The sequence below is a fragment of the Etheostoma spectabile genome, chromosome 11, assembly GCF_008692095.1.
Source record: "Etheostoma spectabile isolate EspeVRDwgs_2016 chromosome 11, UIUC_Espe_1.0, whole genome shotgun sequence".
Lineage (NCBI taxonomy): Eukaryota > Metazoa > Chordata > Actinopteri > Perciformes > Percidae > Etheostoma > Etheostoma spectabile.
Window position 1 is genome coordinate 8,535,547 of NC_045743.1, and position 16,351 is coordinate 8,551,897.

At 39.6% G+C, this 16,351-nt stretch overlaps 1 protein-coding gene across 1 annotated transcript; it reads left to right on the forward strand.

Annotated features, from left to right (window-relative positions):
* Positions 1 to 2,319: 2,319 nt before the first annotated feature.
* Positions 2,320 to 12,731, forward strand: chn1 (chimerin 1). Its single transcript, XM_032528994.1, is given in 8 exon segments — positions 2,320 to 3,066; positions 4,365 to 4,449; positions 7,480 to 7,597; positions 7,599 to 7,651; positions 9,085 to 9,162; positions 10,003 to 10,140; positions 11,388 to 11,493; positions 11,916 to 12,731. Coding segments are annotated over 8 exon segments (1,002 nt in total). The 5' UTR covers positions 2,320 to 2,814; the 3' UTR covers positions 12,088 to 12,731.
* The last annotated feature ends 3,620 nt before the right edge of the window (positions 12,732 to 16,351 follow it).

Here is a 16,351-nt window from a genome sequence, read left to right on the forward strand (position 1 = left end):
TATTGTGCTCATTTCACAAATGTAATGCCACGTAGCTCTACTGAAAGCTTTCAGTATGCAGACTCCCTCGATTTGACATCAGTCCTCTATATTTTTAGACTTTTCTACATGTTGGCTCTCACTCTTGTCATCCTGCTGTAGTTTTAGGTTATATAACATTATGTAACTTTGTGATGTGCAGCTTTACTCAAGGAGGAGGTTGGTGGATCAGCAGCCTTTTACATTAATTCAAAACCTTTCAGCTTTGTGTATCACTAAAACGGCCTCTAGGTTATTTATATATCTTAAATAATGAGTGTTACGTGAGATATAAAAATCATGGCACGGAGAGTTCATGAGAATGAACATCGCTGTCCTCTTAATGGGTCTTTATGGCAATGCTGGGTCAACAGTGCATTAGAAGAACATTTCCTCATGTAACAACCCTCCTAATCCACAGAAATAGTCACTTAACCATCTCAAGAGCTTACAAGAGAGTGGGAGGAAGTGAGGAAATCAAATTTGAACAAAGAATGTGGGATTTCTGGGTTAAATCTGAATTGAATTGTTTAATAGAAAGATTGATTTGTTTTCAATCGTGTATATATGCCTGGATCCAAACATTCAAAGAAAATCACTTGTAAAGGCTGGAAACAGATGGACATCACAGAGATGTAAAAAATACTGGACTGTATACATCCATCCTAAAGAGTCCCATCTCTGGACATGTTTGGGAAACAAAAATATCAATCAGTGTCAATTAGAGCTATGTTCAAAGTAAACCACATCCTAGAAGTCAGACTCTTGTTCTGCACTTAACAGCAGGCAACGCAATTGCGCTGCAAAACCCTCAAATTGCTCAGGGTCTGAGAGGATGAACGGGTGCATTTTAAAGGCTCTCACTGTCTTTTATCTATACCACTCTCGGATACCCTCCTGAGCAGAGACTTTTCCTGAGCATGAAAGAGTAGAGCTGCGCTGGAAGCCCTTTCACATCTTTAATGTTGTGATTTGTACCCCGGCAGACACCCCAGTTCGGGATACCATTCTATAAGTAACCTGATCTTCAAAGCCCCCTTTTCTGCTCCCCTACACTGTTCATACTCTCATTTTGATCGACCTCTGCTGAGATGGGGGCAACAAGAGCTATAACAGTCCTCATTGATTTCTGAAGGGGAGTCTGTACAGTCACTTCCTCTCCAGCTGTCTTGTATAAAAAGGTGAGAACATTGCACTTTCACAGCTGAGTCTGAATTAGACTCTGAGACGTGGGGGCATAATCACATGTGACTTGCAGTGTGAATTACAGAAGCAGGTTGCGGATCCTTTCTCCCACATCGCTGTCATGATGCTATATTTGATACAACATTTGCATGGACACAACACAATGCTTGTACCTCTGTAAACCTCAAGGAAGACAATTCAGAAGAAGAAAATTCAGACAAAGGCTGCAAAGACAGAAATGAAAGGCTCCCAGGATCCAGACATAGGTTTTTCTTCATTGTATATTTTATCAGAATGTAAGAAGATGGAGTAAGCTGCTGATAATAGCGAATATTAATTTACAATAAAAAATATTAAACTGGATAATAGTTTATACAATTTCAAATGTATTGTATAATTCCTTTTGGGTGATGTTTACATTGTTTATTTTTAAGGCAAGAAAAATGTATTTATGTTGCTTATTTCATAACCTAAGGCAACTGCTTGTGTACTTCACATGATGCATGATGCATGATGGATGCAAGATATTAAAACCACATAATAGTGAATTTTTCTCCAGCAGATCACTGAAATGGGATGTGACTGTGTTTTTGGTGCATTGACAAATTTGGGATTTAAAAGCTGTTTCATCCCTGTATGGTGGATCAGAAACAACACTCTTACAGAAACTGAATTATGTTCAAGAGTTGCTTCATATTGCTGTTTATTCTTCATCAATGTCTTTTGGTTTCCTCTTAATTTGTAGTCCAAATGCTAAATGTAGAATATATAACTTCTTTTAATTGGCTGAAGGATCCAATAATTTGCTTGTGGGCTTGGTGGTTTTGTGTTTGTACTTGTCGTGGTCTCTGTCATGGTCAGTTTGTGTGGCAACATGATTTTGAAAATAGCTCCTCTCCAACGGCCTTCTGCTGTCGCAAGTTCTGCAGGCAGCAGCCCACTCTTGATGCGTGACTCATTCATTGCTCATTATCATCCCACTCTCATTTCATCCTACCCAGGGTCCCCTGCTTTGATATCTGATGGAGATGGTTGTGTGGGGGCGGGGTGGTGGCTAGTATAAAGCCGGTGTATACATGCTGTGATTGGTTGGTGGGATCCATTTAATCTGCTGTGACTACTACAGGGTCCGCCCCTGTACTCCTCCCCCTCGCTCTGCCCGCCCTGACAGCATCCATACACAATAGTGTGCTGTCTCTGTTCCAGGGAGAATATCAGCTCTGCACAGGGAGGAGAGGATTAGTGCAACCACTCAGCTCATCTGCATACACGTTCCCAGAGAACCACATGAGCACCCAGGGCTGCACTTCTTTTGTATAAAACCTGGCACTCCTGTTATAGAGACTCCACTTCCTCTACGGTCACTGCTGTGGGAGGATTTAATAAGGACCACAGTTTTTTCCTTTTGGATTTTTTAAAATAATTTTCAGACTCTTTTTTCTCATTCAAATTTGCAATTTTCTGTCTGTGATGTCTCTATTTAATTGGCACAATGCAAGTAATATCATTTGATATAGTCTTGCTCTGAGCATCAAACTGTTTTCTCCTCCTTATTTGGGACTCTCCACTGAGGTTGTTCCTTCATCTGCTTTGGGAGACTGCAGCACCAGAATGCCATCTAGAGAGTCCTACGAGGTTCACAAGGAAGAGAAGTCCCTGGTGCAAAAGGCCAAGCGAGAGGCCAATCAGGAGGATATCCTGGCGGCGGCTCTGGTGATGAGGATGGGGCCACAGAAACCTCCAGCCACTTTCTGGCAGCCACTTAAACTATTCGCTTATTCACAGCTCACCTCACTGGTTCGCAGAGCCACCCTGAAGGAGAGCGAGCGGACACCCAAATCTGAGAAAGTCCACAATTTCAAGGTGAGACTTAAACAACTCTAATTAGCTGTTGCATCTCCAAAACATTGCTTTAATTTCATCATGTGTGGCCAGAGGGCTGCTTCTCATGCTTCTCTTGTGGGAGATGGGAGGAGGAGGGGGGGGGGGGGGTGTTACAGAGTCAGACAGAGGGGATGAAAAACAGAGCAGTTTTGGTGTGTCCAGTGAGCCTTTATCAAAAGAAAATCTGTTGGGTGGTCTGTGGACCACTGCTGTTAGTTTGAGCACCAGATGGAGAGATTAGGCCGATGGAGAGGGGAAACCATGAAGGAGTGTATCCCTATTTGGCTCCAGCTCATTGTCCTAGTTTTGCTGGTTAATGGGATGGAGAGCAGCAGGTGAAATAACACCTTCAAGGCTTTAAAATTGCTGACGCTTACCAATCTCTTTCTGCTGCTTTGTTCGCAAGGACACGCAAGAGTGTATAGTTCCTGTGGTGAAAGCTCCCACAACGAAAGGATGATGTACAATTTGAGTGAAGTAATAATAAAGAGACGATCAACAGCATCTTGGTGTTATAACAAGTCTTTTAATTTACACACCACATGTATCAAATTAAAGTACATTTCCATACCCCACCCTCTTAAATGAATTATTCTGAAGAAATGCATTTACCACCTGCATTTCGAAGGTTCTCTTGACTGTGAACAGAAACGAAACATGCAGACCAGAAGAATAATTATATGCCCATTTAAACATCACTAATTGATTAGATACATGTGAAATAATACCAAGATTCTGCAACCATGAAAAGAAATGTCAGATGACATCAATCTGATGATGGCAGACTGTCAAAGAATTTAGATGCTATTTAAAAAAAAAAAAAAATCAAACTGCACACAGTGTCATGCCAACCAGAATAAGGTCTTGCCTGTTGTATTGTGACTAATTGCAAAGAACAAGAAGAATTGTGGCTTGCTCTCACTCCCAGAGGCCTTCCTGTTTTCACCTGGTTAAGTGTGGGGCTTCATTTCCTTCAACAGCATGGTGGCCTCCTACTGTTTCCATAGCAAGTTTCCCTGACAACTTGCACCTTCACTCTTTGGTTCACGTGTCAAATCCTACTCTGCCATGATGGCACCTACCTCAGTATTGTCAGTTTGAGGGTCTGTTTGAACAACAATCCTCCTCTGCCTCATTTAAAGCGGCAGCGCCTACAGGTTTCCTGGATGGGTAAAGAAGTGTGTGGGGTGTCTATGGAGCAAATGGCAGCAAATCCCTACTTTCTTCTCATTGCACTTCCTCACTAATATTTATCACAGTTCTCCTCTCTGTTGTAGGTCCATACCTTTCGAGGGCCTCACTGGTGTGAACACTGTGCCAGCTTCATGTGGGGACTGATGGCTCAGGGGCTCAAATGTGCAGGTATATCTTGTTCTCACTAACACTGTGTTATATAAACTGCTTTAATGGTACATTTTGCATGCATGACTGTAAATGGGTTACTTGGTTTTCAGTGCATCTGGAGCTGGATTATTGCGTTTTCATCGATAATCCTAACAGTAGTTTGTGGATTAGGGGTTGTATAATAGAGTACTTTATACTGTGTTAAAACCTTATTTTGACCTACTATTTTCCTCACTGGGTTTGGAAATAGAGTGATCAATTCAAACAAGCAGAGCAATGAGTTCCAGCACTGTCAGAGTAATTTTAAAATTTAAAAGTAGCTCTTTATTCTTTTTATAAAATAATGACTACTTTGTTTTTTAGCTCAGGGCTCGGGTTGTTATTCACATCCTGTTGTCATTATTACAGAGACAAAGGCTATCTGTGTTTCCACTTCCATGATTTTGATGGATAAACATTTGCAGCATTATAAGTAAACACGCAACAGTAGGCTCAATACAGCAGACACACATAATGAAGCACAGTTGTTTGTGTTTTTGAAAATACATTTTGTCATTATGTGCTCCACAGTGTGAGCATATTTTGAATAATATCTAATCATTTTCAGTCCTTTGTGAATATACCTTTACTGTGTGTAGTAGATGTAACATATATACATTGTTATTGTGAGGTGAATGCTTCTGTTATATTTCCACATGTGCTTGTCAAATACTGTGATGAGATTTCGGTTTCCTGTAACTGTTGTTGGAATTCGTTTCCCATCCCAGAATAGTGCTAGAATATAGACTGATGTGTGTCTTTGATGTTTTATTGATGAAACAAAGTATGTCACACAAAGCTGTGGGAGCTTTCGTGTTAATTATTAATGTCTTGATTTTGAACACTGACAACATAAAAAGGCACATATGTTTGGCTTTATAAAGTCTTATGTTACCATTCCTTCAGTCTCAACCACAGCTACCAGAATCTAGGGCAGTGAAGTGTCACATGATGCTCAAATTTGCATACCAAAAAATCTTTCTCCCACCCCCTTTTTCTTTTTGTATGTGTGAACTGTTTTTGGCCGTGTGCCAGAAAGCCAGCCTCTGCTTGTGCTTGTTGTGCCACAATTCTTCATCAGAGTACGCCCCCCCAGCCTCATCCCATCATGCCCATGAAGGAAAACAAAGCTGGCATGTCTCTTTAATGAGGAGCGGAGCTCAGAGCGTGGGGAAGGAACTCTGTTTCCACACACATTACAATTCAGCAGCTTTAACCAAAGAGCTAGGTCAAGCAGCTCAACCCCTACTCAACTTAAATACTTTAAAAGAAACAACCCAATCCAACAAATACAAGTGGTGTGTTTTGTTTTCAGATCCAGTCAGAAAGGATCTGGTTTCTGACTGATTTTTAACTGGTTTTAACTGGTAGCTCTGCTGGTCGATATGGTGGTAATGTGCTGATTAGAAATTAGCAACCAGCCACCATTAAACCTCTTCTCAGAGCCCTTTCACTTAAACTGAGCTGCAGCCTCCTCCCTATTATAGCAACGGAGACAGAGCTGACGGTGCAGTAAAGCAGCATCCCCTGTCTCCCGGCTCCCGGTGTCCCTAGGGCCCCTTTCTCACCCTCACCCGCCCCACCTGGGACCCGAGCCGTCAGTGTGCTTACAGTACATGGACAACAGGAGATCAGCAGATTATATTGCCTGTCTCATGTCCTTAAGAGAATCATCTCTTAAAGTAATTACATTTCTGCATCAATGCATATAAATGCAGGCTGCGTGAATTTCTCCAGGGACCCATATTAATTTCAATATTGTCTGAGTTTCTCCAGAAACATCAATTTTTTGCTCTCAGAAGAATTTTTTTGTTAATACATTATTTCAAAAATTTGTGTTTCATCTGTGAAAATTTCATTTTTTTTTTAAAATAAAAAAGCAGACAGAGCAGATGCATTTGTAAAAAAAAAAAAAAAAACTTTAAGTAGTTGGAGACGGCTCAAAAGATCTAAGAGCTTGAAGAGCTGCCCCATTTTAGTCTGGGAAACTAGGTCTAGTGTAGCCTGCAGCGCCTCAATTGCTGCTTCCACAGCCAATGTGTGTGAGCTTGGATCTGGAAAAGAATAGAGCACACAGCAGCAGCGCTGACTATCCCTCCTCCAGGCCACAGCATTTTCAATGTTCCTCTAATTCCCTCCATGGGTTTCTGTTACAAAGCAGAGCTGCAGTTTGTCTCTGCTTCTGCTCTCCATGGGCTTCTCTGTTCCCGACAAGGTGATTCCTGCCCTGAAACAGCTGTGCCTCAGGCCCCATCCGCTGTGACTGAAGAAAAAACGCAATGTGGGATACAAAAACTGACATCATGACTAATATGCCATTTAAACACCCATTGTGATGCATTCTGCATCTGAAAACATCTTATAGGACAAACAAAACAATGTAATTATTATCAAATGCATTTTTTGTTTGAATTACTATTAAATGTGTTCATAAAAATTGAAAAAAGACACAAACAAATATTTTATAGATTAATGTCCTGTCTTGTGGTTAATCAGTGTTTTATTTTACAGTTTTTAATAAGCAAATGGCCCTGTTGAGGTGACTTTGGATCTGTCCGTTGCTCAAGGGCACTCCAGTGCCATGTGGGGAAGAGAGAGAGGAGCTCTCCAGTGGTCCTGTGACATTTAGGGGACAAACATTGATCAAGGGGTTTAACACTCTTCTGCAAGCCAAAACACACGTTAAACCAGCTAACCAAATCCAAATGAACCTGATGTTGAATGTGAATTTGCATAATAGTCCTCAGTAGAGACATAAAATGACTGATCCACAGGACTTTGCATTCTGGTTGTATTGTATAGTTAATAGAACTCTACAGTAGATTTATGAACTACACCTCCTGGATATCTCTCTTTCTCTCTCTCTCTCTCTCTCTCTCCTCTCTTCTCTTCTCTCTCTCTCTCTTCTCTCTCTTCTTCTCTCTCTCTCTCCTCCTCTCTCTCTCTCTCTCCTCTCTCTCTCTCTTCTCTCTCTCTCTCTCTCTCCTCTCTCTCTCTCTCACTCTGTAGATTGTGGTCTGAACGTCCACAAACAATGTTCATCTCTGGTGCCCAACGACTGCAAGCCAGACCTGAGACACATCCGTAAAGTCTACAGCTGTGACCTCACGACCCTGGTGAAAGCTCACATACGACCGACCGATGGTGGTGGACATGTGCATACGAGAGATCGAGTCAAGAGGTCAGTTTAGGACGTGTGTGTGTGTGTGGTGTGTGTGTGTGTGTGTGTGGTGTGGTGTGTTGTGTGTGTGGTGTGTGTGTGTCTGTGTCTGTGTGTCTGTGTGTGTGTGGTTTGTCTAGCTCATGTAAGACTATTTCTTTCCCAAGATGAAAATGTGAAAAATGCAGTATATACTAATTGAATACATTTTAAACCCTACCAGCTATATGATTTGCTGATAATAATTGGGATAGGGGAGGCTTTCTATTGAAGGACAGCCAGCCTTGCTGTAAACTATGTAGGAGGAATTATAGAAGCTATGAAAGGCTGCAGTTATTTAAATCTGACAAGCAACCAATTACCTATTTAAATTTAGTCACTGCTGAATGTTTAAACATTCAAACCATTAACTATGGTTGACTGAATGTCCAAGTTTTATTTTATTTTTTTTAATTTGGTGCCTGACTTTAACCTACACAATTTGTGGAACCGGATTCCTTTCATTGGATACTTACCGGTACATTTTTTATCTGTGAAACCTAAAACGTAAAGATTAACATCTAGTTTTGGATATTGGAAAATTACCCTCGGGAAATGTCCACATTCCAAAAAAGGGTTTTTACTCAAAGTTATGAATTAAAAATCATTTAAATTTCAACATTTCCTAGTGATTCAATTTTCATAAGGTCCATTACTTATAAGATCCAAACCTTTACCGCCTTTTCTTTGCTTCCATGAAGACATTTAGGAATTATTCTAGGACAACTAATCAAGCTTATGTCTGGTCAGGTCAGGAGACTCTTGAGTTCTTCTGAACTAAATTTAATTACTTTCAGCATTTTTGCTGATTTTATGCAGGAGTCTAACCCATTTGAAATGCTATGTCAAATTAAGTTTATGGATCCTGTTTACTGTAGAACTGTTGTTGTAAAACAGCTTATCTCTAATTTTGTAGTATGCGATCTACAATATATAATTTGAGGTGTTAAAAGTCTGCTTACTTTACTAACTGAGTTAATGTTTTTTGGGCGGGGGAATGACTGAGCGGACTGATGAGTGTGCTAGTAATTGTAAATGTGTAATGAGGAATACATTACTCTGTTTCCTGCTGCCTTATTTGATTGCATTTCTGTTAAATCATTCAACTATGTAGGAAACCCATTGCTCCCTCATTGTCTGCCCCCTAATATTTGTCTGCAGCTAAGTTTGATTTATGTCTCTATTATTTTGCCCAGTCATGCAGAAAACTATTTGCATCTGCCCATGTTGTTCCAGTGTGTGACATTGTGGTCATTCTAGCCTTAATTCATTGTGCATACTTAAGGGTGTTAAATGGCATCACCTAAATTACCCAAGGCGATATATACTGGTGATTTTTTACATTACTTAAAACAACCCTGACTGTGTCTGAAAAATTGTTTTATTTCTATTTTTTATTATGTATGTTCCACAAGGACTGAAGTCTGAAGGCCTCTACAGAATATCTGGATTTAGCGATTCGTTGGAAGAAGTCAAGATGGCGTTCGACAAAGGTATGTGTTCCTTTTTAGATTTCTGTCAGCTCATAACGCGATATTGCATGCTTTCATATGTTTACACACAGAACATGTCAGATTAATGGGAAAGTGAAACATTCTTGGAAGATTAGGGTCCATCTGGGAAACAGATCCTATCCTGACATGTCCCTCTCATGCAGAGTTTCACAGTGTGGACAGACAGGGGGACCTCAGAGGATACATGGATGTAGTCTCAAAAAAAAGAAAAAAGACTCTTCTGCTGTGTTGGGATTCAGTAGTTGACTTAGTGAGAATGAGCCTGTCTTTGCCCAGTGCAGTGTGAATTTTAACTGTAAGAAAAACCCGGCAGCAGTGGGCAAAACTCTTCTTTGCATGTGGGAGATCATCCATGACAGAGTGTCATTCCAACTCACAGTGCTGTGATGTTCAGTCTGCCAGCAAAAGTAGGCCATGGCCTGCTCTGGAAAGCATGCATAACTGAGGGAAAGTCAGAATAAAACAGGCCAAGCGGATGATAGCAACTACTTTGCAAAATACAGAGGACAGGATTTTTTTTCCAACCCACAGTAACACAATCTCTCTATTCCTCAATCCACACTGTAGTGTCAAAGTGTTGATGTGTCAGACATGTTTACAGTGTGAAAGCTATCTTCTTCTTGTGTCCTTCATGCCATCACACATCCAACCAACAAGCACATGTAGCACTCAAAGTAGATCAGTATATTTGATGAAGTTGTATATACTTGCATGATTCTTGCACTTTTGGGGATGTACCCACATGGTTCACTGCACTTAATGTAAATCACTTTTAAATTATGAGCTAAATAAATGTAACGTAATGTAACATCCACACAGATGGCGAGAAGACAGACATCTCAGTGAATGCCTATGAAGACATCAATATCATCGCGGGTGCACTGAAACTTTACCTCAGGGATTTGCCTGTTCCCATCATCTCATACGATGCTTACCCTAGGTTCATCGAGGCTGCAAGTAAGTTACAACGAGAGAAATTAGTCAGAAAAACACCTGTTTCACTGTGTTGGGTTTTGCTGCAGTTAAAGATAGCAGTCCATATTAAAATGTACTTATGTTGTTTGCTTCATGTGCATCACATTACAGACATTAGTATTTTATCTAATCTAATATTTATTTGCAGAAAAGGCTTTGCGTAAACACAAGACAGAGGTCAGCCACAGTATATTGGCCTAAAAATGGTGGGCAAAATAACAGAAACACCTGTATGTAATTGAGTCAAATGTAAAAACCTCCAATAAAAACAAACGTTTGATTTCTGTATACTTAGTCCATAAAGATGAACATACATACATACATACACACACACGGCTTGGTTGAATACTTGACCACTTCTGTGGTATGCTATTTCAGTATAAGAGGCCGTTGCCATTGACAGAGTTTTGATCATTGACTTTGGTGGACCATTTTCTAATCAATAAAATTGTTTTTCAATCAATATTGGTACTATTATGGAGCTTATTCCGCTGATTAGCTGATCACAAAGGAAGAGAGAGGGTGGGAAAAATGTGGATCACTAATAGAGATAATGGGAACGGTGCAAACAGAGCATTAGTTAGCTCCATGGTTTGCTCACTAACCTTGTCCACCTGACTTCCGCCTGAGAGCTGTGCTCATCAGCTGTAAAGTTACCCGTCCCGACCTGGACACAGGCATCAACAGTGGATAACCTCTGAATGAGTAGCTGTGTAATAAGCCGTGTAATAAGCCATATAATAAGCGGGATAATGTAGAGCAAGCTGGTCATGATTGCAAATTAGAACCCCAACACAATATAAAAAAATGACAGAGTTTGCAGGGTTGTTGTGTTTAAATCCACTTTGCACAGCCACAATCCTTTTCTATTCTAATTCATTAATTTAGTAAAAGGACATTTTTCTCACTCTTTTCGCAGTTGGAACAGAATTGTGAAAATGCAGCTTAATGCAACTGACTTAATACCAGCCAAGGACTTTGAAAGTCAACACTGACCTTAAGTCCTGAATAAGTATTCAACTCCATGCCCCTAATTTGCAAAACACAACAGTTCAGTACACATTCACAATGTTTATCTGCATTAGTCATCTCAAGCAGCCTCAGACTTCCTCTCAGAGACAAATGGCTTTTATTACCCCACAGGAAATAACTACATTGATTCCTGCTCCTCTGAGGTCACAGAGTGTATTCTGGCCACTAACAACGCACTCCTTTATGTTTTTGTCCAGAGTTCACAGACCCAGAGAAGAAGCTGGAAGCTTTCCGTGAAGCTCTTGCTTTGCTGCCACCATCACACAGTGAAACCTTGAAGTTCCTCATGGCGCACTTAAAAAGGTGAGCAATGCCCTCAAACTTTGCAAGAACTAAGGGGATGTGTTAAAATGAAAAGGGGGAGGGGTTTCAGAAAAGTGGGATGATTATGCATTTTTACTTTTTGATGAAGGTAGAGTAGAATGAAGTATAAAGTAATATACTCTTGTGTAAATTAGAGTACACTATGTAACATTCTTTTGCACACTTTTAGTTATTGATGGCTAGATCTGTATCAGTCAATAGTGAGATATTGTTGGGAGGGTTTTGCAAAAAGGGGCAGGTCCAATAACAATGGTTAGGGCCTTGCTTTAAAAAAGAAAAGAAAAAAAAAACATGTTCAGTTCCTTTCCCTACTAGAGTAATTTTCATTAAGTCTCTCAAATCGGTTTATTTCCAGTTTCTAACTTTTTATATATATTTTTAATTTGAATACATATTTGCAGGGTGACACAGAATGAGAAATTCAACCTGATGAACGCAGAGAACCTCGCCATCGTTTTCGGACCCACCCTCATGCGTGCACCAAACCTGGACGCCATGACAGCACTTAATGACATCCGCTACCAGAGACAAGTGGTGGAGGTGCTCATTAAAAATGAAGATACACTCTTCTAAACACAGATCAGGACTTTTTTATAGAACAGCTAATCATTCTTTTGTGTAAAGACATGAATGACTGTGTGTATTACATTGATTGATACATTTTTTTAAATGCCCTGTGTATGGACTAGTGCTGACCTAACATCTGTCCTCCCCTGTGGCGGGTGTGGACGATGAACTTTACACTTGTACATTTGTCTCCCCATTTTTGTCGGGGGATTTTCAGAAGCTGACAGGCCAGCATGCTTGGTGCAAGGTCTTTGTTGCTTTGTAGTCGTAACCCAGCATGTGATAAGATCGTGTAGCGCTGTGATTTGCTTTTGTCTATTCTGTAGTAGTCATAGTCTACATTCCTAGCTGCCTGCTGTGCAGTTTTTTCTGTTTTCTATAGCTGGTTGTAAAAATGCGCTACTGATATTTCTGGGGTAATTTCTATGATGCTGTATTTTTTTATATCCCCAACAGTTTTTATTCACCTTTGAGTAGTTAAATGAGCCTTTCCTGTTGATGTGTCTACACTGGTGCAATTACCTGACCTTAACATTTTTATTACGTTACAAACAGCATTATTTGTGGATTTTATTTTTTATTGTAATGTTTTTGTACACAAATTGTGCATGATCACTTTAATTTATTAAACCTTACTCTGAGAAATAAAAGTGCTTATTGACTACGCTGACTTACCAAAACAAAGAGCTACATCATGTTGTGTGTTAAGCATGCATTAACTAATTTTTGGGGGGACAGCAGAAGCAAGCTGCAACATAACTTACTACAGTAGTTATGGCAAACATCATTTATTTAGAGTTGTGTTTCTGGCCACCTGCCAATTGTGAGTCAAATATTTGCTCTCATTTTAGTTCTGTTTTTGGTCTCCAACAACAACAGTTCTTAAGCTTCTAAATGTTCCACTGCGTTCACCAGCTAGTTGCTAACTGGATCTGTCAGACGTTGCTGCCATAAATACTCACTAAAGCACCAAATGTTTAATAATCCACCTCTGAAAATAATCCCCAACAACTGCACTGTTTATTCTTGTTTTAGTTAGCTACAAGCTACAGTGCCCAGCTGTTTTGGGAAAATACTCTACATATTGGTGGTTCTATTTTTAAAGATGGTTGTCTTCAGTAGGAAATTATGTTGATGCTGACTGCCACAGACCAGAAAGGGAAATCAGAATTGATCAAGCAAACACATGTTATCATTAAGAAAACTGTTGACATTTACAGCATCTGTATCCTTGAAAATACTAAACAATATATTGATGCTTAAAACATTTGACCGGAGTAACATACTTGTTTGTGGCTGCAAGATGACCCTGGCAGATGACAGACTGATATTCGTTGTGCACATTCAGAATGACAGGTTGTGCCTAAAAGCTTCACATTATGTGACTTTACATAAACCCCTCTAACAACACATATCACACTGACTCACTATGAGATTAAAACCAACACACAACACCTAAGGCAACACCACTCTTGCACTCCGGAGACTGTTAATTAATGGATATATATGCAAACAATGTCACATAAAATGTATGCATTTTGGGTTTAATTACTCCCAGGTTATGTCTTTCCAAACAATTTCTACGAACCAGCCATGCACAACTAGCAGGGGCTCAATACACGACCACTGTCTTAATTAAACTGTGCAGGCCACAATAGGAGTTATTTGCATAGTGTCTTCATTCCACATTTCGTGTTAAATTATATTTCTTTACGTTATCTTTTAGGTGGGATTATTATTGTCAGATATAAAATCTGATGTGACCACATGGTTTTCCTGCATGTTCAGGTATACATTGAGCTTTTCCCATTTAGGTTTTATTCTTTAAATATCCCCACAAAGCATCTGAGAAGCAATCACCGCTTGACATTTAATCACTTGGGTTTTGTGACCACATCACATTGAGTTAGTGTAAGCTGAATTCAGACTTGTCTCTGGTGATTGTGCGGCAAAATTGGATTTTCATCCAACCGTTTAGCCTACCCCGCCATTATCAGCCATTTTAGATATATCACACCTTCATCTACATCAGGCATTGACTTCAAAAGGAGGTAAACCACACCAACAAAGCTATCGAGCTTTCTATTTCTCAGTCAGATGCTGTGATAACACTGTGCAATGTCTGCCAAATGCATTGTGTGGTGGATGTGCCTCATTCACAGTAATGAGACTAAATTTGAAATGCTGTGATCCATGAGATAACTGACCTTTCTCTGTTGACTGGATGGTAATGTTTTCCTCTCTGTGAACAGCTGACCTGAATACATTTTCAAATGTTAAAATATAAAGAAATATTCAGTTTAACAATGTGAAGAATTTTAAATGAAAACATTTATTATAATTGTATAGGCTAATCATGACAACAGAACCGGCCTGCATGATGATAGAGATTGGTAATTGTAAAACTTGCAATCTTTTTTGCAACCATGTTGGGTTTTTTACACCGTCAGGACCATAGTATGGCCTGTGGTATGGGGTTGTACAGTATTTGTGTGTGCACATGCTGTCTGTGTTTGCATGTTTTTATTGTGTCTGCAGCATGGGTTAATTGCGCAAGACAAATAAAGTTAATCTTGATCTTGAATCTTGAAGATGATGAATTTTGCCGTGTTTGAGTTTTATATACAGTGTGATTTTACATTGAACAGACCAGCAGAAATACTTTCAAAATATACATGGCAAGAGTAAAACCACAAATATAATGGCTTAAGATCAGGAAAATATAATATTGAACATAATGTTGCTTATCATGCCCACTTATGTGTCTATATTTATGCTGTAACACAATGTAAAATATACCACTCAACACACATTATAAACTCTAATCCTCTTAATCTTTATTGAGGCAGAAACATCCAGTATGTTGTCCAGTTTCCCCCCCAAAAAAAAATATATTACATGGACGCTTTCATTCAGATTCATTGAACATTTAATCACTTATGGAGCAGATAAAAACACACAGCTCATAGTTCTCTAGAGGCTGGAGTTGTGGTGTGGGCCTTCAAAGTGTTAATTAATACTGACAAAGCACCAAAACACCTGGGACTACAGGGCGACTGAGCAGATAAAATGCTGGCTTGTCCTGTGTTACATGACAGCCTTGAAGAAAGCCAAAGCAGTACTTTTGGTGTAAATTCAGGTGGCCTGAGAGATTGGAGATAGAGAGGGGTGGGCTGAGACAAATCTCTCTTAATTCAGACATTGCCAAAATGGTCATTTGTCCCTAAGTGAGATGAATGAGGCAGGCGGTTGAGTGACTGGCTGATTGAACGGATTCGGGATGTAAGGAAATTGAGTTGCCTGACCCATCACGGGCCCGACAGGGTGGGGTACTGCAGAGCAAAAGAGGGAAAATTGGGTGTAACACCTGGCCCCCAGGAAACACACCAGGCTGTTTGACCATCTGAATATAATTCTGAATTATCTGTGATCATAATATCATTTTTAGGCGCAGCTGGACATGAGAAGCACAATGAGAATCTTTTCAAAATAAATAAAACAGAGCTTCATCAATTACATAACTAAACAGAAAACAATGTAATATATTAACATTTAAGAAATGGTTTAAAACACCTTAAATGTTCATGTGAGCAAATATGTTAGAGTAACCATCAATGAATTAGCATTACTCAAAAAAGAAAAAAATATCTTATCTTATTCTATCTAATCCCGTATCAGCTGATCAGTTACCTTCACTAAAACTCTTATTAAGGTTAGTTAAGTATTTTATTATATTTTGTCTTGAGCATAATTTCAAGGTTTAGGAATTTGTGATCTAGGGAACCTTTGTAAATATGCATAAACAATTCACAGATATGCATATAAACATTTACGTCTCATATCACATATTTTCAGAAAATTCATACAAATTCAAGAAATTCCTGATTTTTTTCAGTTAACCTTTCAGAAAAGCAATGCTCTGGGGTTTTACTGAATTTTGCATGCCAGACAGTTAAAGGTGCTGTATGCAACACTCAGAGTCCGGGTTGGAAATGCCTGCACATGGCTTTCACCTCTGATGTCACAAGCAAACACGGAGGGGGCTGAGCTGAACATTGCTAACAGCGCTAACAATGGCAACAGTACTGACAGAGCTAATGTGGTAATGGGACTTAGTTCACAGTTTCAAAGGTAGGCACTCAGATGCATAACCATGCCTGGTTGCCAAAACAAAGAACAGAAAGAACAGATTTAGTTAAACAGGTCAAACATGAACTTGACAAAGCTTTCTTATTTGTTTCTTGTCAAGATCCAAAGCTCTAAAATCAAA